We start from the raw sequence: 27,693 nt of genomic DNA, 5'->3' as shown, positions 1-27,693 counted from the left end.
CCTCTGGTGCATCAGGAGATCAGAATAGCAGGTGAAAGCCTTCTCACAAACCTCACACCTGAATGGTTTCTCCCCTGTGTGAATCCGCTGGTGTGTCCTGAGCTTTCCTGACTGTGAGAATGATTTGTCACACATTTCGCACTTGCGCGGTTTCTCCCTTGTGTGAATGCACCGGTGTACACGGAGAATCGATGAGTATGTGAATGATTTGTTGCACACTTCACACGTGCAAAGCTTCTGCCCAGTGTGAATGTATTGGTGTTCGAGTAGGGTCATTTTACGCAAGAATGATTTGTTGCAAATCCTGCAGATGAATGGTTTCTCCCCGTGTGAGTGCATTGGTGGTTCAGCAGTGCCCATGACAGTGAAAACGATTTGTTGCACACCTCGCATGTGAACGATTTTTTGCCAGTGTGAACATGTTGGTGTACCAGGTGGTGTGCTGGGTTGGAGAATGATTGGTCACACACTTTGCACATGAATGACTTCTCCCCTGTGTGACTGCATTGGTGCACATGGAGGGCCGATGACTGAGAATGATTTGTTGGACACCTCACACATGAATGGTGTCTCCCCTGTGTGACTGCGTTGGTGCACCAGAAGGCTCCATGACTTGGAGAACGATCTGCCACACACCTCACATCTGAATAGTTTCTTCACAGTGTGAATCCTCTGGTGTGTCAGGAAGACATCACAGAAGTTTTATCACAAACTCGCACATGAATGGTTTCCCTTTCATGTTGCTTTCCTTATGTTAACAGGTGTACATCAGATAACCTTGCCTGTTGGGAGTATATATGACTCTGTGGAGCCCTCCTCACACACCTCACACTTGAAAAGCCTCCCGCCTGTAGGAATGAGTCAGCGGTTCACAGAATCACAGGCAGAAGAGGCCATTCAGCCCATCGAGTCTGCACCGACACATGAAAACACCTGACCTACCTACCTAATCCCATTTACCAGCACTTGGTCCATAGCCTTGAATGTTATGACATGCCAAGTGCTTATCCAGGTACTTTTTAAAGGATGTGAGGCAACCCACCTCCACCACCCTCCCAGGCAGTGCATTCCAGACCATCACCACCCTCTGTGTAAAAACGTTTTTCCTCACATCCCCATAAACCTCCTGCCCCTCACCTTGAACTTATGCCCCCTTGTGACTGACCCTTCAACTAAGGGGAACAGCTGCTCCCTGTGTGCCCTGTCCATGCCCTTCATAATCTTGTACACCTTGATCAGGTCGCCCCTCAGGCTTCTCTGCTCCAACGAAAACAACCCAAGTCTATCCAACCTCTCTTCATAACTTAAATGTTTCATCCCAGGCAACATCCTGGTGAATCTCCTCTGCACCTCCTCCAGTGCAATCACATCCTTCCAATAATGTGGCAATCAGAACTGCACACAGCACTCCAGCTGTGGCCTCACCAAGGTTCTATACAACTCCAACATGACCTCCATACTTTTGTAATCTATGCCTCGATTGATAAAGGCAAGCGTCCCATATGCATTTTTCACCATCCCACTAACATGCCGCTCTGCCTTCAGAGATCTATGGACACACACACCAAGGTCCTTTGTTCCTCAGAACTTCCTAGTGTCATGCCATTCATTGAATACTTCCTTGTCAAATTACTCCTTCAAAAGGACAAGGAGGTCTGGGTAATGCTTGTGGACAGACCGAAGCGGTAACCTAGACTGCGTATCACCTCACACTTTTCAGGGTTAAATTCCATCTGCCACTTATCTGCCCATTTGACCATCCTATATCTTCCTGTAGCCCAAGACACTCAACCTCACTGTTAACCACCCAGCCAATCTTTGTGTCATCCGCAAACTTATTAAACCTACCCCCCACATAGTCATCTATGTCATTTATATAAATGACAAATAATAGGGGACCGAGCACAGATCCCTGTGGTATGCCACTGGACACTGGCTTCCAGTCACTAAAGCATCCTTCTGTCATCACCCTCTACCTCCTACAACTAAGCCAATTTTTAATCCACCTTATCAAATTACCCTGTGTCCCATGTGCATTTGCCTTCTTTATAAGTCTCCCATGTGGGACTTTGTCAAAGGCTTTGCTGAAATCCATATAAACTACATCAACTGCACTGCCCTCATCTACAAACCTGATCACCTCCTCAAAAAATTCAATCAAATTTGTTCAGCATGACCTCCCTTTGACAAAGCCCTGCTGATAACCCTGATCGAACCTTGCCTTTCCAACTGGAGATAGATACTATCCTTCAGAACTTTCTCCAATAGATTCCCTACCACTGATGTGAGACTCACTGGTCTGTAGTTCCCTGGCTTATCTCTACAACCATGTTAAATAGTGGAACCACATTAGCTGTTCTCCAGTCCTCTGGCACCTCCCCCGTGGCCAGAGAGGAATTAAAAATTTGGGTCAGAGCCCCTGCGATCTCCTCCCTTGCCTCCCTCAGCAGTCTGGGACACAAATCATCTGGACCTGGAGATTTGTCCACTTTGAAGCCTGCCAAAACCTCCAATACCTTGTCACTCCCTATATCAATTTGCTCAAGAACCTTGCAATCTCTCTCCCTGTGTTCGATACATTCAACGTCATTCTCTTGGGTGAAGACGGATATAAAGTATTCATTCAACACCCTAGCAATGTCCTCTGGCTCCACCCATAGATTGCCCCCTTCGTCCCTTATGTGCTCTACTCTTTCCCTGGTTATCCTCTTCCCATTGATATACTTATAGAATATCTTGGGATTTTCCCTACTTTTACCAGCCAGAGCTTTCTCATATCCCCTCTTTGCTCTCCTAATTGCTTTCTTAAGCTCCACCCTGCACTTTCTGTACTCCACTAATGCCTCTGCTGATTTGCTTCCCTTGTACCTGCTAAAAGCCATCTTTTCCTTCTCATCGTAAACTGAACATCTCTGGTCATCCATGGTTCTCTGGGCTTGTTACTTCTTCCTATCACCCTAGAGGGAACATGTTGAGCCTGTAACCTCCCCATTTCCTTTTGGAACACCCCCCACTGTTCCTCTGTAGATTTCCCCACAAGTAACTGTTCCCAGTCTACCTTGCCAGATCCTGCCTTATTTTACTAAAAACCACTCCCCCCCAATCCAAAACATTTTTTTGCAACTTGTCGATTTCTTTCTTCTTGAGGCTCAATGAATGATTGAAGCTCTCACCACACTTGGAGCCCACTCTCACTTCTTCCCTGCCTCACCCTGGGAGGGTGATCACTCACAGCCGAACCTTCAGAAAGATTGGTTCTGATGGAAGGTTCCACACCACTGACCAGTTTCAGATCTGATGATATGTCAAAGCTCCCCTGACTGACTGATTTGCAGATGATGGTTTCACAGTCCAACCATCTCTAAGTTGGGTAATGCTGTAAAGAATGCGGTTTATCCTCTCTGTATTCTCTGGTGTGGTACGGTGCAATCCTTCTGTAAAACAGGAAAAGGAAACATGATTTCCTCCAACTCCCTCTCCTCCTTTGGTGAAGGGGCTGACTCCTCAGTTAGAGACTGTTCTACAGTGAGTGCCAGTCTGCTATTCCTCTGTGTGGGGGATCAATGCAAGTCCTTTCTTTATGCTCACTTGACTGTCACACACCCTCTGTTTCCAGCAGGGGCACTGGATAGTGACCAGACAATATGGCTACTTTCTTTCCTCTGCCCAGACCCCCATCTTCCCAGGCACTGTGAGGACAATGGAAAAGACAGTCGGGCAGAGTGTAAAGTGGGCTATTAATTCACTATGAGCTCATGTCCTTAGACTATGTGTTTAATATAAAAAACACTCAGGAGAAATGTTAATTAAATGCAGATTTTGAAATTTCTCCCCTAATTTTCCAAACTTATTTCAAAAAAACATACTGGGGAGGAAGTGCTAGGAGCTAAGGAAAATATTGCTTCAGTGTAGCTGATTGAAGGGTTCTGGTTTATCCTGGGAAATTAGATACACTGCACTCACTCAGACTGCACATCTCAAATTCAGCTATCAGCCACAGCACTGGGCAAAACTATCAACTCCAAGCCCAGGCTTTTGGGAAAGGCTGAGGCCTTCAGGTAAAATCTTTAAAGAAGGCATCAAAAGACATTTCAATAAATGTGTCTCCAGGTATGACAGCAAAATTGCTCTGGTGCTGGATTATCAATCCAGAGATTGAGAGTTCAAATCCAACTATGGAAAGTTACATACATAGAATTACAGTGCAGAAACAGGACATTTGCTGGTGTTTATGCTTCACACAAGCCTCCTCTCACCACTCTTCATCTCACCCTATCAGCATATCCTTTTGTTCCTTTCTCCCCCACATGCTTATCTATTTTTCCCTTAAAGGTATTATTAGGGGGAAGAAAGTAAGTAAGAATTTATGGTAAGGGAGAATTTATTGAAAAGGAATGAATTACTTAAAATCTCCAGGCAACCAGGGCTACGAAGCACATTGGCAGTTAAAGGTTACCAGATGAACCTTGCACAACCTTAGGGCCTGCAAACAACAGAAAGGCCTTGGGAGCGGACTGCAGTCAGAGCATTGGCAATAACAGCTAAGATCAAGTGTGCTCTTCAACAGATAGGGGAAGAACAGATGGTCCTAGTTTAGGTAGGAGAGAAGGTCTCTACCTGGGTGAAAAATAGGGACATATGATGCATGTACCTGTCACCAGAGATGTCTGTTTAATGTAAACCTATATGTTGACGAGATCGGAATCTGGAAACTGTTCTTGTACGTGACCAATAATGTATAAATATGTTGAACACTTTTAATTTAGCAGAGTGCTATCTCAAGCTGCATTGAGATGGTTCTTCCCTTGCAATTGTTTGAATAAACGATCATGGCCTGTACCTGAGACGCCTATGGTCCATTTGTCAAAGTGACCATAACAGTATCTATGCTATTCACCTTAACCACTCCATGTTGTAAAACTAAATTTAATAAATTTTGGAATTTGTGGAATAGAACCAAAATCAAAACATGAAAACTTTCAGGTTGTCCTAAACATCCAAATATTGTCCTTCAGGAAAGGGAACCTGCCACAACTGCCTGGTCCGATCCACATGTGACTCCAGCCCCACACAACATGGTTGACTCTGAACTGCCCTCTGAAGTGGACTTGCAAACAATTATTAAAAATCACTAAAAAGTCCAATAATAAAAGGAAAATCAAATAGATCTGGACTATCTTAGCATGGTGTCAGAACAAGATTAAGGTGATCTCAACCCAGTGAAATCTCTAAAGTGTCTCTTACCAAGGTCTGAGGACAAGTACCCAAGTGAGTAGAGCAGCCCCACAGATTGGTCAAGTAGCAGTGATACTCACTGAATCGTATCAATCTGGAAACATCCCAGACTCCTCCGTCACCATCCCTGGGTATGCCATTCCACTGGCAGGTGGGGAAGTCTCAATGTTGACTCTATGGAATCTCATGGCTTCAGGTCAAATAAGTTCAAGGAAAACTACCACTCCCCTCCCAACTGATGAATGAGTACTTCACCATGTTAATCATCACTAGGGAAGTAGACTAAAGACAAATCCCAAAGCTGGGTATCCATGAGATGCAGTGAGTCATCAGCAGCAGCAGGATTGTATTCCACCACAATCTTACAGCTTGGCACTGCCCATATTGCATGATCATCATCAAACCACTAGATATACATGTCAAGAGCAGCACTGGGCATACTTAAAGAGTCCAGGTTTGAACCTAGTGAAGGTTATTACTGAATCTACATCCACCATCCTATCAGATAGCGCATTCCAATTCCTAACCACGCATTGTGTAAAAACATTTTCTCTCAAGTCGTCTCTGATTCTTTTGCCAATCATCCTTTATCTGTAACTTCTAGTTATTGACCGTTCTGCCAATGGAAACAGTTTCTCTTTATTTACTCTGTCTAAACCCTTAATAATTTTAAACATCTTGAACAAATCTCCTCTTAGCCTTCTCTGCTCTAAGGGAAACAATCCCAGCTTCTCCAGTCTATCTATATAACTGTAATCCCTCAATCCTGGAACCATTCAAGTAAATCTCTTCTGTACCCTCTCCAAAATTCAGAGATAGGATGGTGGGAGGTGTTGGAGGGATCTGAAAAGACAGGAAACATCCAGTTCCCAAAACACAGACAGAACTGGGCATTCAAAATCCACAGGATAACAACCAGCTCCCAACACACACCCACACAACTCAACAATAGGAAATCAGTAAGAATCCTCAGACACTCTGCACCTCCCAGATAATTACACCTCACCTTCTCATATTTAGTAATGACCCATCAACAAAACTCAGTCTGTAAATCAGAAGGGAAATGCTTTCAATAAACACACTCAATATCCAGCACACAGACAGCTCCAGTCAAACAGTTCAGCACAAAGCACCAAGTAAACTGGGCTCTCAGCTGGATCTTCTCACACAACATAAGGGGCATTTCCACACCTGATTCCCCACAGATAGTCAGACTGCCTGAACATTAGCGTGGATATTATGTGATGTAATTATTATATTTCTTGGACTCGAACTCAAGTTCTGTCGAAGGGTCATGAGGACTCGACACGTCAACTCTTTTCTTCTCCGCCGATGCTACCAGACCTGCTGAGTTTTTCCAGGTAATTCTGTTTTTGTTTTGTAATTATTATAAATTCTGTTCCTTCACTCACCATCTCCTCACTTGGTTTTCAGTCCCTGCAGGAAGTAAACCAGCTGTGTAAGAGGAAGAGGAAAGAATGGGCAGAGTGGGTGGGCCCTCTGAATGATGTCTCTCACAGCCAATCCAAATATTTCTTCAGTAAGGTGAGTATCTGAAGCTTGGGAAACTGACCAATGAAACGGAGGCAACTTTGAGCAGCAGATTAGGTGGGGATTTAGATGTCCCATCTGAATAAAACCTCACTTATGCAGCTGCTGTCTCAGTTCCCCCTGGTAAACGTTTGACAGAGATTTCTAGTGTAGGAATACATCCTCGGAAGCTTTCCAACTGACATCAGTGTGGGATGTGTAGCCTCAGATGTGTTTGACAACAAATCAGAAGATGAAGATCCACAGCATGCAAGGCAGCAATGACGTGCAGTGGTAGGATCAGCACATTCACAAGAGAAATGGGCACAGGAGAGCAGGATGAACCGAAGGGAGAAATAATTGGCCATTACTCAGATTGATTCTGTGACTGGGGAGTGACTTGGGGAATGATCCCTTATTCCGCACCAGACCTCTCTGCCAGCCTGTCGGCAGTGCCACACCCCTTGCTCTGTCCCTCCCCCCTCGCCTGATCCCATGTCCCTTTCCAGGATTTAGGATGCAACAACACATTCAAGGAGGTACTTTGGAGAAGGGATGGTAGTTTGCAAGGACGGAAGGTTCAAAGAACAAAGAAAAGTACCGCCCAGGAACAGGCCCTTCGACCCTCCAAGCCTGTGCCGATCATATTGCCCGTCAACTAAAACATTTTGCACTTCTGGGGTCCGTATCCCTCTATTCCCATCCTATTCATGTATTTGTCAAGCTGTTTCTTAAACACCACTATCGTACCTGCTTCTACCACCTCCTCTGGCAGCAAATTCCAGACACTCACTACCCTCTGCGTAAAAAACTTGCCCCACACATCTCCTCCATAGTTTTCTCCTCTCACCTTAAATCTATGTTCCCTAGTAATTGACTCTTCCACCCTGGGAAAAAGCCTCTGACTATCTACTCTGTCCACGGCACTCATAATTTTGTAAACTTCTATCAAGTCGCCCCTCAATCTCCGGCGCTCTAGTGAGAACAATCTGAGTTTCTCCAACCTCTCCTCATAGCTAATAACCTCCAGACCAGGCAGCATCCTGGTAAACCTCCTCTGCACCCTCTCCAACGCCTCCATATCCTTCTGGTAATGTGGTGACCAGAATTGCACGCAATATTCCAAGTATGGCCTAACCAAGGTTCTATACAGCTACAGCATGACTTTTCAGCTTTTATACTCAATACCCCTGCCAATGAAGGCAAGCATGCCATATGCCTTCCTGACTACCTTATCCACCTGCATTGCTACTTTCAGTGACCTGGGGACCTGTACACCCAGATCCCTCTGCCAGTCGATGCACCTAAGGGTTCTGCCATTTACTGTATAATTCCTGCCTGTATTAAACCTTCCAAAATGCATTACCTCGCATTTGTCCGGATTAAACTCCATCTGCCATTTCTCCGCCCAAGCCTCCAACCGATCTATATCCTGTTGTATCCTTTGACAATCCTCTTCACTATCTGCAACTCCTCCAACCTTAGTGTCGTCTGCAAACTTACTAATTAGCCCAGTTACATTTTCCTCCAAATCATTTATGTATACTACAAACAGCAAAGGTCCCAGCACTGATCCCTGTGGAACTCCACTAGTCACAGCTCTCCATTCAGAAAAGCACCCTTCCACTGCTACCCTTTGTCTTCTATGACCAAGCCAATTCTGTATCCATCTTGCCAGCTCACCTCTGATCCTGTGCGACTTTACCTTCTGTACCAGTCTGCCATGAGGGACCTTGTCAAAGGCCTTACTGAAATCCATGTATATAACATCCACTCCCCTTCCATTGTCGATCATCTTTGTCACTTCCTCGAAAATCTCGATTAAGTTAGTGAGACACGACCTCCCCTTCACAAAACCATGCTGCCTCTCACTAATACGCCCATTTGTTTCCAAATGGTAGTAAATCCTGTCACGAAGAATCTTCTCCAATAATTTCCCTACCACTGACGTAAGGCTCACAGGCCTGTAATTTCCTGGATTATCCCTGCTACCCTTCTTAAACAACAGAACAATATTGGCCATTCTCCAGTCCTCTGGGACCTCACCCGTAGCCAGTGAGGATACAAAGATTTCTGTCAAGGCCCCAGCAATCTCCTCCCTTAGTACTCTGGGGTAGATCCCATCTGGCCCTGGGGACTTATCCACCTTAATATTCTTCAAGACGCCTAACACCTCCTCTTTTTTGATCTCAACATGATCCAGGCTATCTACACACTCTTCCCCAGACAAATCAATTGTAAGTCCTTGCCTTTGGTGAATATTGATGAGAAGTATTCATTTAGTATCTCTCCCATTTCTTCTGGCTCCACACACAGATTCCCACCTCTGTCCCTGAATGGGCCTACCCTTTCCCTGGCTACCCTCTTGCTTTTTACATATGTATAAAAGGCCTTGGGATTTTCCTTAATCCTGGTTACCAGTGACTTTTCATGATGCCTTTTAGCCCTCCTGACTCCTTGCTTTAATTTCTGCCTACTTTCTTTGTATTCTCCACTGGCTTCATCTGTTCCCAGCTTTCTAGCCCTTACTAATGCTTCCCTTTTCTTTTTGAATAATCTCACAATATCCTTCGTTATCCAAGGTTCCTGAAACTTGCCATGCTTATCCTTCATCCTAGCAGGAAATGCCGGTCCTGAATTCTTATCAACTGACATTTGAAAGCCCCCCGCATGTCAGTTGTTGATTTGCCCTCAAACATCCGCCTCCAGTTATCCTTATCCACCAGTACCTTGAAACTTACTGAATTATGGTCACTTTTCCCGAAACGCTCTCCTACTGAAACTTCGACCACCTGGCCAGGTTCATTCCCTAATACCATGTCCAATATTGCCCCTTCCCTAGTTGGACTATCTAAATATTGTCTCAGGGAGCCCTCCTGGATGCATCTTACAAATTCTGCACCATCTAGCACTAAGCGGTTCCCAGTCAATATAGGGAAAGTTAAAATCACCCACCACAACAAGCCTATTGCTTTTACATCTTTCCAAAAGCTGCCTACATAACTGTTCCTCCATCTCCCGCCGGCAATTGGGAGGCCTATAGTAAACCCCCAACATTGTGACTGCACCCTTCCTATTTCGGAGCTCTACCCATATTGCCTCACTGCATGAGCCCACCGAGGTGTCCTCCTGTCGTACAACTGTGATATTCCCCTTAACCAGCAGTGCAACTCCCCCACCTCTTCTACATCCCTCTCTATCCTGCCTGAAACATCTAAATCCTGGAATGTTTATTTGCCAATCCTGTCCATCCTTCAACCAAGTCTCTGTAATAGCAATATCATAGTCCCAAGTACTAATCCAAGCTCTCAGCTCATCTGCCTTGCCTGTTATACTTGTCGCATTGAAACAAATGCATTTCAGACCCCCAGTTCCACTGTGTTCAGTAATTTCTCCCTGCCTGCCCTTCCTCTTAGTCCTACTGGCCATATTCACTGGTTCCCAGTCATTTATTATATATATCAAGGGTTAGTTTTTTTGAGGAGTGATAACCGCAGATTTAAAGGAGAGAAGGACAACATCGAGGGAACCATGAACAATATCGGCTAACATGGGGACCAGGAGGGGAGGTTGGGTGATTAGCAGTTTCGTGAGGGCAGAGGGAACAGGAGGTGGGTCTTATGGACAAGATGAGTTCAGAGAGGCATGAGGAAAAATAGGAGAGAAACTAGAGAAAGATGTGAGTTCAGGGCCAGGGCAGGGGGGAGCATTAATGGAAGTTTGTCCAGGCAGGCTACTGAAAGGGAGGGAAGTGGCAGAGGCAGCTGATGGGATTGTTTCAATCTTATTTCCCTGAGCAGAGAGGTCAATAACCGGGGAGCAGAGATTTAAAGTAATTGATGGAAAGATTAGAGGGGAATTGAGGAGTAATCTTTTCACCCAGAGGGTGGTGAGGGTCTGGAACTCACTGACTGATAGAATGGTAGAGGCAGAAACCCTCATCACATTTAAAAAACACTGGGATATGAAATTGAAAGAATAGCTTCTCCACATTTAAAATGGGGATGGAATAACTTCTCCACATTGACTCTGTCCCATCAAACACTCACAGAGAAGGTATAGCATGGGTAAGATACAGAGTCAAGCTCCATCCTGGATGCCCACTGGCAGTGGATGGTTAACCAGTTGTCCACCATAACCTTTCAAGTCTGTGTCTTTTGAACTTAAGGGAGTGGATATGAAATTTGTACCTGGGGAAAGGGCCAGAGTGAGAGAGGGGAATGGTTTTACTGGGGCCTCGGGCATCTCAGGTGGAGGTGAGGATGGGGATGAGTAAATCAGGAGCTGCAGAAATGTTGTGGTGAACAGGGGCCCAAAGGCCTAGACAGTTTGGATTTGGAGAGTGCAGTTGTTAGTGAATTGGGGAAGTTTTTTTCCAGTGATAGATACAGAAGGAGGTAGAGCTGGAATGTGGAAGGGTGATGTGGGTGCTGAGTAACATACGGAAGTGATCAGAGATGGCCTTCTCTGTGATTGATACGATGAGAGTAGTGAGACCGGGTGAGACAGCGAGGTCAAGGAGGTGGCCGGGAATCTGGGTTGGGGAAATCACTGAAACTTCGAGACAGGGCAAGCAAGGAAACCTCTGGAAAGACAATTGCTTCTCACATACAATCTATATTTTGCCAGCAGTAATTACTGACACACAAAAAGCAAATCCCGATCCTGTCAGCTCATTACTGGAATGTTTGGAATTGATCCAATCTGGTTGTGGATGAAAAGAAAGGGCTGGCCCACAAAAAGGCATCAAATTTGGCAGCGATTACATCTAGACAAAGTGTCAAAATTACAGTCACTAAACCTCCATCATGTCCAGCACCAGTGGCCTATTGGATAAGGCACTGGCCTCCTAAACCAGGAATTGTGGGTTCAAGCCCTATCTGGGGTGGATTAAAGTTTGATCCAGAAACAATTGTCAAAGCTCTTTCTCTAGACAGTGTGACAGTCAGGGAACTTCCTGTTTAACTTCTCAACCAATCTGGGCAGTTCCTGTTCAGCCCCCTTCTCACTCTGTCACTGGGTTTCCACTAACACAAACCAATGCTATGTTTCTCCCAAGCTGTGCACCATCCCAACACTCAGGGAACAACGTCACCTCCACTTTCCAGGCAAATACTGTCCCTTTAACTCCTGTCTTCAGTTTACCCAAGACCCCAAACACAGTTACTACTTTGAAATGTCAACAGATAATATGTAAAATTGGATTGAGAGATTTATGTCAGGAAAGGTATTAAGGAATATAGAACCAAGTGGAGTTAACATACAAATCAGCCATAATCAATTAACTTGGAGACTGCTGGCCCAGAATCTACTTTAAATCCACCCCCAGCTCACATCCACTGCCAACACCCAAAGCACTTAAAGCTTTTCTTGTCTTCTTCAGATATTCATATCTTTGAAAGATCAATCCATAAATTGTGAGGATTTCTTGGTGTAAAGAAATCGTTTGATATATTTGAGTTTAACTGTGGTCTTTAGTGTCCATCTGGAAAATGTAGTTCTAAACTAAAATCAGTTTCTCAACTGGGTGGGAGGGTAACAGAGCTTGAAGCTGGCCTGTGACATGTGTTAGCAGAACACAGTATGACTGCTTATGATATTCATCATCCTTCAGAATATTCCAGATCATTCTCAGCATCTTCTATTAATGTTAAACATCACAGTGTTCAGTTGATTGCAACGATCACTGTGATTCTTTTCGAGTGTTATGAATTTCTGCTCCTCTCCTTTTCCTCTCTTTCTCTCTCTCTCCCCTCCTCCGGCATTATGAAGGTGAGAGAGAAAAAGAAAAAGTTCACCATTTTACACTATCATACATGAAAATATAAAGCAGAAACTCCATAATATTATTGAGGTAATAATGTAATTATGACGATATTAAACTATTTTAACTATTTCTCCTGTTTATGTGAAACAGCTGAAATAATCTATTTTCTGTGGGCCTGTAGTTTGCTGAAATAATTGCTGACCACAACATGTAGACTGCAGTCATGAATATGACTGACTATTGGTGCCTGAACAACCAAAAACCCTGAGTGTAATTTGAAGAGCCGCCTCAAACAGGTGCAATCGGCAGAAACTTGTCATTCTCATTATTCCCATCTGGGGCCATGGTCATTTCTATGATTGGTACCAGCTTCCTGGGTGATGTTTCATAAACCAGTGTTAAAGGTTGCAACAGTCCAATTAATGCTTGATGTTACTTATATTTAAAATTCCTGATATTGTCAATTTCAGCCAGATTATGCTGATAAAACCAACAGAAACAAGTGTAAACTCTTGATCACAACCTGTGCACTTCCTTGCATATTTTAAAGAATGTGACCAATTGAAGCAGCTTTATGGTATATTATGATTTGATTGACTTCATGATCAATGCAGATAATTTCTTCACTCATTTTACAACATGTTTGTGTTGCAGTAAATAGTGGGCGGAGTTTGTACAGGGGGTCCAGAGCCTGAGGAATTATTCGTGTGGCCCTGACAACAACTTTAATCCATGTTCATGGAATAATCCATCTGGAATTGGATTTGAATCCACGACCTTGTTCTCTGAGTCAGAGGGTTGTGGGTTCAAATCCCACTCGAGGGCTTGAGCACAACAATTCATGGCTGACACTCCAGTGCAGTACTGAGGGGTGGAAGAGATTACAGAGATAGGGAGGGGATAGGCCATGGAGGGATTTGAAAACAAGCTCAAAAACCTCAATGAAACCAATACCGAGCTTTCCTGGGTAGAGTGTGTTATTGCTTGAATTTTGCACTGAGTTTAGACAGGAGCTTCTCAGCACATTGATGCCTTATTTTGGTGATGTTTGATGATCCAGTCAAAGGTTAAATTGGCCTTATTGAAATGATTGGACTGATGATGGGAGAGGTTCAAGGCAGACACTGATAAGACAGACAGTGCTTTGGAATGACAGCCCCCCCTGTGTGAGCACTGGAGGGTAAACAACACAGACAATTCTCAGTGTAATGGGAGCAGATGGCCCAGCTCCAAGTCTGTGTAGAGATATTGGTGTATGATGAGTGAGGAGCAGGTGAAAGAATCCTGTCACACATCACGTTGGAAGGATTTGTATCTTGTGTGAGTTCGCTAATGTTCCAGGAGGTCCAACAACTGTGTAAAGGCTTTCTTATAGAACTCAGATTGAAAGGGTTTCTCCCGTGTGAGTGTCTTGATGGACCAGGAGATATGCTAACTGTGTGAAAGCCTTATCACACACCCCACACCTGAATGGTTTCTCACCAGTGTGAATCCGCTGGTGCTTTATGAGTTAGGTGGGCTGGGTGAAAACTGTCTCACAAACATGGCACTTGAATTATTTTTCTCCAGTATGAATCCTTTACTGGCACAAGAGGGTCAAAGTCTTCAGAAGAATTTCATTGCAAGTCTCCCTCTTACTCCCCTGTGTGGATCCTCTGATGGACCAGCAGATTGGATGAGTTAATGAAGTCTTTGTCACACACCTCACACTTGAATGGTTTCTCCCGTGTGAATACGTTGATGTGTACGGAGGTAGGATGACTCTGAGAATGACTTGTCGCACACCTTGCACGTGAATGGTTTCTCCCCAGTGTGGATACGTTGGTGTTGCACGAGCGTCGCTAGTCATGTGAAAGCTTGGTCACACACCCACCACACACTTGAAAGGTTTCTCTCCTGTGTGAATACGTTGATGTGTACGAAAATACGATGACTCAGAGAATGATCTGAAGCACACCTCACAAGTGAATGGTTTCTCCCCGGTGTGGATACGTTGGTGCTTCAGGAGATCGGAGGAGTCTTGTCACAAATCTCACACTGAAATGGTCTTTCTCCTGTGTGAAAGCGTTGGTGTCCGCAAAGGTTCGATGAGTCCGAGAATGATTTGTCGCATATGTTGCACTTGAATGGTTTCTCCCCTGTGTGAATGTGGTGATGTATGCGGACAGTCGATGAGTGCGAGAATGATTTGTTACACACAGCACATATGAATGGCTTCTCCCCAGTGTGAATGCGTCGGTGTTGCATGAGTGTTGATGAACGTGTGAATGCTTTATTGCACACCTCACACGTGAATGGTTTGTCCCCTGTGTGAATCATCTGGTGTTTAAGGAGGTTCCAAGAGGTCACAAAAGTTTTATTACAAACATTACATTTGAAGGGTTTTTCTTCTGTTCGGTTTGTCTGATGGTCCAGGAGGCTGGAAAACCCTAGGACGGTTTTGTCACACAGTTCACGCTTGATTTTTTTCTTTTCCATGTAGCTGCCCTTATGCTAACGGTGGTTGTCACGAATGCACTTTGAATCTTAGGAGATCTTATGAGCCTGTGGAGCCCTCCTCACACCTGAACAGCCTCTCACCTGTAGGAATCAGTCAGTGGTCCTTGAGGCTCAATGAATGATTGAAGCTCTCACCACACTTGGAGCCACTCACACTTCTTCCCAGCCTCACCCTGACTGATCACCCACAGCCAAACCTTCAGAAAGATTGGTTCTGATGGAAGGCTCCACACAACTGACCAGTTTCAGATCTGATGATATGTCAAAGCTTCCCAGATGACTTTCAGATGATGGTTTCACTGTCCAACCTTCTCTGTGTTGAGCAATGCTGTGAAGGGACTGGATGTCATCCCACAGTTGTTTCTTGGGTGATGGTCAGGATCTATCTGTGGTGTCTACCCTCTCTGTATTCTCTGGTGTAGTACGATGCAATCCTTCTATAAAACAGGAAAATGAAACATGATTTCCTCCAACTCCCTCTCCTCCTTTGCTGAAAGGACTGACTCCTCAGTTCGAAACTGTTCCACAGTGAGTGCCAGTCTGCTATTCTCCTGTGTGGAGATCAGATGCAAGTCCTTTCTTTTTCCGCATTGGGCTATCACACACCCTCTGTTTCCAGCAGGGACACTGGATAGTGACCAGGAGCAGTCAACGTGGCTACATTCTTTCCTCCACCCAATCTCCCATCTTCCCAGGCACCGTGAGGACAATGGAAAAGACAGTCGGGTGGAGTGTAAAATGGGCTATCAGTTCGCTATGAGCTTGAGTCGTGCTGGCGAAGACCAGTTTTACCCTGAGTTTGTGTTCAATACAAAAAACACTCAGGAAAAATATTACTTCAATGGAAATTTTGAAATTTCTCCCCTTGCTTACCAAAATTATTTGAGAAAAACAGACTGGGCAGGAAGTGCTAGAAGCTAAGGAAAATATTGCTTCAGTGTAGCTGATTGAAGGGTTCTGGTTTATCCTGGGAAATTAGATACACTGCACTCGCTCAGACTGCTCATCCCAAATTCAGATACCAGTCACAGCACTGGGCAAAACTATCAAATCCAAGTCCAGGCTTTTGAATTCAGCAGATGAGCGGAGGCAGAGCATCACTGGTATCTCCTGTGAGTGGAACTTGCACCTTTTCCTATGCAAAGTCTCCCTATTCCTGATCAACACAGGGAAATGACAGGGAGAGCCAGGGATGGTAACGGAGAGCCCTTCATCGAGTCACACAGAATCATTGAATACTACGGCACAAAAGGAGTGTGGCAGTGCTGCACTGTCAGAGGTGCCATCTTTCAGATGCCATCTCAAACGAGGCCCCTTCTGCTCTCTCTAAGGTGGATGTAAAAGATCCCATGGCACTATTTTGAAGAAAAACACAGGAATTATCCCTGGTGTCCAGACCAATATTAATCCCTCAATCAATACCACTAAAAAACAGATTATCGGGTCATTCGCTCTGAAGAAAAGTCATATGAACTCGAAATGTCAACTCTGTCTTTCTCTCTACAGATGCTGTTAGGCCTGCTGAGTTTTTCCAGCATTTTGTGTTTTTGTTTTCTGGTCATTCTCACATTGCTGTTTGTGGGAGATTGCTGTGCGCACATTGGCTGCCATGTTTCCTACATGACAACAGTGGCCACACTTGAAAATTTCTTCATTGGCTGTAAAGACCTTTGCGACATCTGGTGGTCATGAAAGGCTCCATATAAATGCAAGTCTTTCTTTTTTCTTTTCTGAGGAGGTTACAGAGATAGGGGGGTGGGAGGTCATGGAGGGATTTGAAAAGATGGGAAATATAGAGATCACAACACACAGACAGAACTGACTATTCATAGTCCACAGGGTAATAACCAGCTCCCAACACACACACACAGAACTCAACAATAGGAAATCAGTAAGAATCCTCAGACACTCTACACCTCCCAGATAATTACACCTCACCTTCTCATATTCAGTAATGACCCATCAACAAAACTCAGTCTATAAATCAGAAGGGAAATGCTTCCAATAAACACACTCAATATCCAACACACAGCTCCAGTCAAACAGTTCAGCACAAAGCACCCAGTAAACAGCTCTCTCAGCTGGATCTTCTCACACAGCATAAGGGGCATTTCCACACCTGATTCTCCACAGGATAGTCAGACTGTCTGAACATTAGTGTGGATATTATGTGATGTAATTATTATAAATTCTGTTCCTTCACTCACCATCTCCTCACTTGGTTTTCAGTCCCTACAGGAAGTGAACCAGCTGTGGAAGAGGAAGAGGAGAGAATGGGTAGAGTGGGCGGGCTCTCTGATTGACATCTCTCACAACCAATCCAAATATTTCTGGAGTAATATGAGTTTCCTGAAACTTGGGAGGTGAAACAGGTGATTTTGAGCAGCAGATCAGGTGGGGATTTAAACTTGTCATTGTCCCATCTGAATAAAACCTCACTTATTGCAGCTGCTATCTCAGTTCCTTCTGGTAAACATTTGACAGAGATTTCTCGTGTGGGAATAGCATTCTTCATCCTCAGAGGCTTTCAAACTGACAACATCAGTGTGGGATGTGTAGCCTCGGATGTGTTTGACAACAAATCAGAAGATGAAGACCCACAGCATCCAAGGCAGCGATGATGTGCAGTGGTGGGATCAGCACATGCACAGGGGAGAGCTGCTCAGGGGATAGAGTCACAGGTGAGAGGGGCACAGGAGAGTGAACAAAAGGGAGAAATGACTGACTCTGTGGCCTGGAGATTGCCTCTGTGACGGGGGACGTAAATGAGTCAGATACTGACTCTCTGATTGGGGTAGTGACTTGGGGAGTGATCCCTCACTCTGCACCTTATCTCCCTGCCGGCCTCTTCCTGGTGCCATACCACTTGCATGACCCCTCACTCTGGCGCTCACCCCTCACCTCACATCTGACCCTATGTATCTTTCCAGGATGGGGAGGTGACAATGTGTTAAAGGGCTTTGGAGAGGAAATGGAGGTTGGTGGTTGGACGATAGTTTGCAAGGATGGAGGGGTCAAGGGTTGGGGATTTTTATGAAGAGAGGGGCGATAACAGCAGATTTGAAGAAGAGAGGGATAACATCTGAAGAGAGAGAACCGTGAACAATATCGGCTAACATGGAGACCAGGAGGGGGAAATTGGGTGATCAGTAGGTTAGTGAGAAATCAGGTCGAGGGAACAGGAGGCGGGTCTCATGGACAAGATGAGCTCAGAGGGGGCATGAGGGGAGATAGGAGAGAAACTAAGAAAGATGTGAGTTCAGGGCTAGGACAGGGGGAGCATTAATGGAAGTTTGTCCAGGCGGTCTAGTGGAAGGGAGGGAAGTGGCAGAGGCAGCTGATGGGATTGTTTCAATCTTATTTCCCTGAGCAGAGAGGTCAATAACCAGGGAGCAGAGATTTAAAGTAATTGATGGAAGGATTGGAGAGGAGTTGAGAATTAATTTTTTTCATGCAGAGGGCATTGAAGGTCTGGATTTACTGTCTGAAAGGGTGATAGAGGCAGAATCTCTCATCACAAAGACAACACTGACACCTGCAACTCTAACTAGTTACCACTTTAAATCAAATCAAACTTTCAGGCTGCCAGTTTACAGGGTGAAAAGCATTCTGTACACAGCCTTTGGACTTAACCCCTTAGAAATTTAATCTAATACAGCAGAAATATTATAATATATTGTCAGCTGTGACTTAGTTAGCACTCTTGTCTCTGAGTCAGAAGGTTGTGGGTTCTAATCTCACTCCAGAGACTTGAGCGCTGAGGCTGACAAATTGCTGTTTGTGAGAGCAGAGAACTTATGATATCAGAGATTCAAAACACTACACTTCTAAAAGCACTTTATTGGCTGTAAAGTGCTTCTGGATGGACTGTGAAAGTTGATAAATAAAAGCAATTCTTTCTCTCTCAGAGAAATGTTATGCTTCCTGTGAACTGGAAATTATAAACCCATTGATGGAAAAAGTATATCTGCCCACAGTGACCAATACAATATAAAAGCAAAATACTGCAGATGCTGGAAATCTGAAACAATAACAAAAATAGCTGGAAAAACTCAGCCGGTCTGATAGCATCTGTGGTGAGGAAAACTGAGTAAATGTTAACTCAGTCTTCCTCTCCACAGTGACCAATATATTGTGTACAGGACTCTTACTGTAGGCTCCTGAATGTTTCAGTGAATTGGAACACACTACACTGACAGAAGAGGCTGTTTGGGTAAAGCTAAATATGAATTTATTGTGAGTTATAAATCTACACAGAAGGTTAAAAAAACAACAGGAACATTATTGAGGTATGATGGGCTGTAGGAACTCAGGTCTGTAGAGGCTCACCCCCACTCCCTCACCATACTCAGTATAGTAGTTCTCCCAGACAGGAGAGTACAAACACTACCCATGGTATTAGTCAAACACCCATCACCTGAAGAGGATCTGTCTATAATTCACATCTGCAACTAAAACAGGGTCCGATTCTACCCCATACCCAGCCCTGAGAGCTGGCTCACTTTACCAGCACAGGGGGCTTAGCACTAAAATCCAAGCTAGGGTTTACAGGAAGTGTCAGGAAGGCAGGTAATGCAGGAGTCCCTGAGTGCATCTCACTCTCTGACCAGTACTCAGTTCTGAATAGTGATGAAAGTGATGGTTGATCTGGGGAATGCAGCCAGAGCCAAGTCCATGGTACCACAGCTGGCTCAGCTATACAGGGGGCACAAAGAAGACTGGAAGAGCAATAGTGAGAGGAGATTCAATAGTTAGGAGTACAGGCAGACATTTCTGCAGCTGCAGATGAGAACCGAGGATAGTGTGTTGCCCCCTGATGCCAGGGTCAAGGATGTCTCTGAATGGCTGCAGAGCACCCTTTTGGGGGGGGGAGGGGGGTTGGGAGGGTGAAAAGATCCCAATAACACAGGTTGAAAGAGGGATTTGGTCCTGCAGTCAGAATCTATGGAGCTAGGTAGGAAATCAGCAAACAGGACCTCAAATTTCCACACCTATAAATAGTAAAAGGGTGGTAAAAGGAAGAATGGGGCCAATTCAGAACCAAAAGGGGATTTCTGCAACAGGCAGGAGGCATGGCTGAGATATTAAATAAATACCTTGCATCTGTCTTTACCAAGGAAGAAGATGCTGCCCAGGTCATGGAGAAAGAGAAGGTAGTTCAGACACTTGAAGGATTGAAAATTGATAAGGAGGAGATATTGGATAGGCTGTCTGTACTGAATTTGATAAGGCACCAGGACTGGATGAGATACATCCAAGGATGTAAGGGAAGTGAGAATGGAAATTGCAGAAGCACTGGCCATAATTTTCCAGTCTTCCTTAGACTCAGGGGTGGAGCCAGACGACTGGGGAATTGCACAATTGTTAAACCCTTGTTCAAAAATGTGTAAAGATAATAGGCCTGTCAGTTTAACACCAGTGGCGGGGAAGCTTCTAAAATGATAATTCAAGACAAAATTAATCATCACCTGGGCAAATGCGAGTTAATTAAGGAGGGGCAGCACAAATAAATCTGAGACCTTTACCAACTAGAAGGACAAGGGCAGCAGATGCATGGGAACACCACCAACTGCAAATTCCCCTCCAAGTTATACATCATCCTGACTTACAACTATATCGCCATTCCTTCTCTGTCACTGGGTCAAAATCCTGGAACTCTCTCCCGAACAGCACTGTGGGTGTTCCTACAACACAAAGACTACAGTGGCTCATGAAGCAGCTCACCACCATCTTGTCAAGGGCATTTAGAGATGGGCAATAAATGCTAGCCGAGCCAGTGATGCCCATTTCCCACGAATGTATATTAAAAATGTTAATCTAAGTTGCTTGAGTTTTCTGATGCGGTAACGAAGATGGTTGATGAGGGTAATGCAGTGGGAGGTTAAAGGCTGAAAAATACCCAGGGCCTAATAATCTACATCCCAGAGCACTAAAGGAAGAGAAATCATTCAAGTGTAAGATGTAGCTGACTGAAGGATTCTGGTTTATCCTAGAAAATTCGATACACTGTACTCGCTTAAACTGCACATCCCAAATTCAGCTATCAGCCACAGCACTGGGCAAAACTATCAAATCCAAGCCAAGACTTTTGGGAAAGGCTGAGGCCTTGAGGTAAAATCTTTAAAGAAGGAGTTAAAAGACATTTCAATAAATGTGTCTCCAGGTATGGCAGCCAAATTGCAATGGTGCAGGATTAACAATACACATATTGAAAGTTCAAATCCAACCACAGAAAGTTACGTACATAGAATTACAGTGAAGAAACAGGCCATTCAGCCCAATTGGTCCATGCTGGTGTTTATGCTTCATAACAGCCTCCACTGACCCATATTCATCTCACCCTATCAGCGTATCCTTCTGTTCCTTTCTCCCTCATGTGCTAATCTAATTTTCCCTTAAAGGCAACTATGTTATTCACCTCAACCACTCCATTTGTGAAGGTGAATTTAATACATTTTGTAATTTGTGGAATAAAATCAAAATCAAAACATGAAAACTTTAAAATTGTCCTAAAAACCCAAATATTGTCCTTCAGGGAAGGGAACCTGCTACAACTGCCTGGTCTGGTCTACATGTGACTCCAGTCCCACACAACATAGTTAACTCTGAACTGCCCTCCGAAGTGGATTTGCAAACAATGATTAACAATCACTACAAAGTCCACTAATAAGAGGAAAATCAGATAGATCTGGACAATCCTGGTATTGTGTCAGAATAAGATTAATGTGATCTCTGCCCAATGAAATCTGTAACGTCTCTCTTATCAAGGTCTGAGGACAAGTATCCAAGTGAGAAGAGCTGCCCCGCAGAGGCAGTGGTCAAGTCACAGTGATACTCACTAAATTGTATCAATCTGGAAACATCCCAGACTCCTCCGTCACCATCCCTGGGTGTGTCACATCCCATTGGCAGGTGGGGAAGTATCAATATTGACTCCATGGAGTCTGATGGCTTCAGGTCAAACAATTTAAAGGAAAACTACCTCTCCGCTCCCAACTGATGAATCAATGCTTCACCATATTAATCATCACTAGGGAAGTAGACTAAGGACAGATCTGAAAACTGGGTATCCACGAGGTGCAGTGAGCCATCAGCAGCAGCAGGATTATATTCCACCACAATCTCACAGCCTGGCACAGCCCTCATTCTATGATTATCATTAAACCAGCAGAGAGACATGTCAGGAGCAGTATTGGCTCCCTCTCTACCGCTTGCCTCCCTGCTATCTATGCTGAGATCAGTAACTACCCTCAACACCTACTCTGTCCATGCAGGAAGGGGGACTGCAGCCTGAAAGTGCATCCTTCAGTGCTCCTTGACACACTGAGTTTGAACTAGTGTGCAGCCACTCCTAATCTGCTCTGCTGCCAGTTATAGGTTATAACTCTATCTCCCTTTGCAATGAGTCTGCCTCCTCAATGGGAGGTGCTTCACAGCGATGGTCAGTAGAATAATGAACCATGAGGGAAATCATACTGCTCCTACTGAACGCCTGGCCACTTCTGACTGAACACAAGAGAAATTAAGGCACTTCCTTGTAATGAAATCATCTGTTGTTAGTCAGTGACAGCTTCATAATGCTATTTTGGGTTAGTTTGTTGTAAAAGGATAACAACAGCAAAACGGCTTCTTATCTCAGTGTTAGCACAAGATGGTGTTCAACCTTGTTAGCTTATTACAATGAATATATCTTAAATTAACCTGAAAATGACTGGGTTACATTAAAATGTAGTATACGGACTTACACTACCTGTAGTGTCAATTCTCTCTGTATTCTCTGGTGTAATACAGTGCAATCCTTCTGTAAAACAGGAAAAGGAAACATGATTTCCTCCAACTCCCTCTCCTCCTTTGCTGAAGGGGCTGACTCCTCAGTTAGAGACTGTTCCGCAGCGAGTGCCAGTCTGCTATTCCCCTGTGTGGGGGATCAGATGCAAGTCCTTTCTTTTTCTTCACTTGACTGTCACACACCTGTTTCCAGCAGGGACACTGGATAGTGACCAGGAGCAGACATTGTGGCTACTTTCTTTCCTCTGCCCAGACCCCCATCTTCCCCGGTGCCATGAGGACAATGGAAGACACAGTCAGGCAGAGTGTCAGGCACTGGGGGACTTCAACAACCCTAATCTAATTGGGATAAAACAGTGTGAAGGACACGGAAGCTGTAAAATGATTGAACCGCGTTGAAGAGAACATTTTTTAGCCAGCACGTAAACATGCTATCAATTGACTATAAGCTCAAGTCGTGCTGGCAAAGTACAGTTTTATCCTTAGAATATGTGTTTAATATAAAAGCAGTCAGGAGAAATGTTAATTGAATGGAGATTGTGAAATTTCTCCCCTTGTTTTCCAAAATTATTTGAAGAAAACACACTGAGCAGGAAGTGCTAGAAACTAAGGAAAATCTTGCCTCAGTGTAGCTGATTGAAGGGTTCTGGTTTATCCTGGGAAATTAGATACACTGCACTCACTTAGACTGCACAAATTCAGTTATCAGCCACAGAACTGGGCAAAACTATCAAATCCAAGCCCAGGCTTTTGGGAAAGGCCGATGCCTTCAGGAAAAATCTTTAAAGAAGGCATTAAAAGACATTACAATAAATGTGTCTCCAGGTACGGCAGCAAAATTGTTCTGGTGCTGGATTAACAATCCAGAGATTGAGTTCAAATCCAACCACACAAAGTTACATACACAGAATTACAGTGCAGAAACAGGCCATTCAGCCCAATTGGTCTATGCTGGTGTTTATGCTTCAAACAAGCCTCCTCTCACCCCTCTTCATCTCACCCTATCAGCATATCCTTCGGTTCCTTTCTCCCTCATGCGCTTATCTAGTTTTCAGAAAGTGGCCAGCAGAGAGGTCAGATGAGGGGTGAGGGGTCATTTCCAAAGTCACTTCTCGAGCCACAGAGTGACAATCCGAACACAGGGTTGCCCACAGAGCACAAAGCCAAACTCCTTTCCCTCTCTCTACCTCTCCCTGCTATTCCTCTTCCCTCTGCCCTGCTCTCCTGTGCCTCTTTCCAGTGACCCTCTCTGCTGTGTCCCTCCCTCCTGTGCATGTGTTGATACCACCACTGCACGACATTGCTGCCTTGGATGCTGTGAGTCTTCCTCTTCTGATCTGCTGTCAAACACATCCAAGGCTACACATCCCACAGTGATGTTGTCAGTTTGAAAGCCTCAGAGGATGAAGAATGCTATTCCCACATTAGAAATCTCTGTCAAACGTTTACCAGGGGTAACTAAGACAGCAGCTGCAATACGTGAGGTTTTATTCAGATGGGACAATGACAAGTTTAACTCCCCACCTGATCTGCTGCTCAAAGTCGCCTCCATTTCACCAGTCAGTTTTCCAAGCTTCCGGGAACTCATGTTACTCCAAAAATATTTGGATTGGCTGTGAGAGACGTCAATCAGAGAGCTCACCCACTCTGCCCATTCTCTCCTCTTCCTCTTCCACAACTGGTTCACTTCCTGTAGAGACTGAAAACCAAGTGAGGAGATGGTGAGTGAAGAAGCAGAATTAATAATAATTACATCACATAATATCCACACTAATGTTCAGGCAGTCTGACTATCCTGTGGGGAATCAGGTGTGTAAATGCCCCTTATGCTGTGTGAGAAGATCCAGCCGAGAGCTGTTTACTGGGTGCTTTGTGCTGAACTGTTTGACTGGAGCTGTGTGTTGGATATTGAGTATGTTTATTGGAAGCATTTCCCTTCTGATTTACAGGCTGAGTTTTGTTGATGGGTCATTACTGAATATGAGAAGGTGAGGTGTAATTATCTGGGAGGTGCAGAGTGTCTGAGGATTCTTACTGATTTCCTATTGTTGAGGTGTGTGTGTGCATGCGTGTTTTAGAGCATAAGAAATAGGAACAGGAGTAGACCATTTGGCCCCTCGAGCCTGCTCCGCCATTCAATAATGTCATGACTGATCTTCTTGAGTTTCGAATTCCACATTCCCATCTAACCCCGATAACCTTTGATTCCCTTGTCTAACAAGAATCCAACTTAAAAATATTCAATGACCCCACATCCACCACGTTCTGAGGCAGAGAATTCCAAAGTTGCACAACCCTCTGAGATAAAACTTTTTCTCCCCATATATGTCCTTAAAGGGCATCCCCGAATTTTAAACCAGTGCCTCCTAGTTCTGGACTCACCCACACAAGGAAACATCCTTTCGACATCGGCCTTGTCAAGGCCGTTCAGGATCTTGTATACTTCAATCAAATCACCCCTCACTCTTCTAAACTCCAGAAGAAACAAGCCCACTCTGTCAAACCTTTCCTCAAAGGACAGCCCACTCATTCCAGGTGTCAATATAGTAAACCTGCTTTGAACCGCCTCCAGTGCATTTACACCCTTCCTTAAATAAGGAGACCAAAACTGCACACAATATTCAAGGTGCAGTCTCACCAATGGCCTGTATAACTGAAGCTTAACACCCTTACTTTTATGTTCAATCCCTTTTGTAATAAAGGACAGCACTCCATTAGCCTTCTCAATTACTTACTGTACCTGCATACTAACTTTTTGTCACTCATGTACTGGAAGACCTAAATCCCTCTGCACCTCAGAATTATGCAGCCATTCTCCATTTAAGTAATACTCAGCTTTTTTTGTTCTTCCTGCCAAGTGAACAATTTCACATTTTCCCACATGAAACTCCATTTGCCAGATCTTTGCCCACTCACTCAACCTATCTATATCCATCTGCAAACCTCATGTCCTCTTCACAACATACTTTCCTACCTATCTTGTGTCATCTGCAAGTTTAGCTGCCATGTCTTCACTCCCCTCATCTAAGTCATTGATGTAAATCATAAAAAGTTGAGGCTCCAGTACAGGCCCCTTGTCACATCCTGCCAATCAGGAAAATACTCATTTATGCATGCTCTCTGCTTTCTGCCAGCCAGCCAATCTTCTATCCATGCTAAAATGTTACCCAATACACCATGTGCTTTTATTTTCCGTAATAATCTTTGATGTGGCGCCTTATCATATGTCTTCTGGAAATCCAAGTACAGTACGTCTACAGGCTCCTGTTTATCCACTGCGCATGGTACTCCTTCAAAAGACTCAAATAAATTGATTAAACATCATTTTCCTTTCAAAAAACCATGCTGACTCTTGCAAATTGCCCTGAGCTCTTCTAAGTGCCCAGCTATAAACTCCTTAATGACCGATTCTAATAACTGGGAGCTGGTTATTATCCTGTGGACTGTGAATGGTCAATTCTCTCTGTGTTGGGATCTGGATGTTTCCTGTCTTTTCGAATCCCTCCAAGACTTCCTATCTCTGTAACATCCTGAGAAAAGAAAAAAAAGACTTGCATTTATATAGAGCCTTTCACAACCACCAGATATCCCAAAGAAGTATTTTTGAAGTTTGGATACTGTTTTACTGTAGGAAACATGGTAGACAATGTGTGCAAAGCAATCTCCCAAATTTTTCTTAGTTTTGCAAATCACCTTGGGACTGTCATGAAGCTATTAATGTATATATTATTGGAAAATAGTTTTCTTTTAAAATAGAGGTTCAGTCTGTGGGTGTGTCTTAATTGGATTAAAGCCAGCTAGTCTGGGTGTCTTGATGTGTACTAGTTTTGAGATGTAGAGAGGTAGAGTACATTTGCATTTTTGAATAGAGCATTGAAGAAGTGGAGTGAAAACTGGCAACTACCTAGTTGATACCAAGCAATATGTTTAGGTTATTAATAAAATTGGTACTATGTTAGAGTTTTATTGTTAGAGAGGTTTAGTTCAGAGGTTGGTGATACAATGAGAATTTACATTCAATGGGCTGTCCTAGGTATAACTTCAGCATACTGTTTTGTGTGTATAGAGCAGAGGCAATGTGAGATCAAAGGCAGCTTTAAGCCTCTAACTGTCTCCACAAGAACCAAAGTGAAAAGAACCTCATTTTGAATTCAGAAGGTGAAAATGCTTTGCCTGGTGTCTGGTTATTTTTTAAATAACTCAGCTTTACCACCTGCTCAGTCATAACAGGGACTTTAAAGATGTTAAAGGTGCTAAATAGATGCAAGTTGCTATTGCCTATTACTGTCGTGTAAAAAGTCAGAAAGTGCCCGGGTGTTCAGTCAGAGCAGCATGATTCCCCTCATGGTTCACTATCCTATTGACCCTCGCTGTGAAGCAATCTCCCATGAGGGGGCAGACTCATTGTAAAGGGAGATAGGATTACAACCTATAACTGGCACCAGAGCAGGGTAGGAATGGCTGCACACTAGTTCAAACTCAGCATGTCAAAGAGCACTGAAGGATGCACCTTCAGGCTGTAGTCCCCCTCCCTGCATGGATGGGTTGGGGGGTGGGTTTGAGGGTTGTTCCTGATCTCAGCCCAAATATAGAGGAGGCAGTGGGCAGAGAGGGAGCCAATGATGTTCCTGACATGTCTATCTACTGGTTTGATGATAATCATGGAATGAGGGCTGTGCCGGGCTGAGAGACTGTCATTGTCATACAGCACAGAAACAAGCCCTTCGGCCCATCATGTCTGTGCCGGCCATCAAGCACCTATCTATTCTAATCCCATTTCCAGCACTTAGCCACATGCTGTGGCATTTCAAGTGCTCATCTAAATACTCCTTATATGTTGAGAGGCTTCCTGCCTCTACCACACCCTCAGGCAG

At 44.3% G+C, this 27,693-nt stretch overlaps 1 protein-coding gene across 15 annotated transcripts in view; it reads right to left on the bottom strand.

Annotated features, from left to right (window-relative positions):
* The window catches only part of LOC121291784 (zinc finger protein 271-like), a 50,848-nt gene that overhangs the window by 20,023 nt on the left and 3,132 nt on the right, over positions 1-27,693 (bottom strand). For 3 of the 15 annotated variants that reach the window (XR_005946075.1, XR_005946076.1, XM_041213335.1), the window contains exons 2-4: positions 24,344-24,518; positions 22,777-22,832; positions 3,284-3,434 (exon numbers count right to left, since the gene is read on the bottom strand). Coding sequence is in view for 2 of the 15 variants with exons in the window: in XM_041213347.1 (XP_041069281.1) it covers positions 22,777-22,832; positions 24,344-24,518 (231 nt within the window). In the remaining 13 variants the exon portion in view is untranslated. Of the gene's footprint in view, positions 1-3,283; positions 3,682-6,647; positions 6,717-22,776; positions 22,833-24,343; positions 24,519-27,693 lie in introns of those variants that run through there. The other 12 variants (XM_041213347.1, XM_041213338.1, XM_041213348.1 and 9 more) reach the window with 9 other exon arrangements.

Source organism: Carcharodon carcharias, chromosome 19 (assembly GCF_017639515.1).
Source record: "Carcharodon carcharias isolate sCarCar2 chromosome 19, sCarCar2.pri, whole genome shotgun sequence".
Taxonomy (NCBI): domain Eukaryota; kingdom Metazoa; phylum Chordata; class Chondrichthyes; order Lamniformes; family Lamnidae; genus Carcharodon; species Carcharodon carcharias.
Note: the sequence above shows the minus strand (reverse complement) of the source record. Positions and strands in the feature narration are given on the sequence as shown.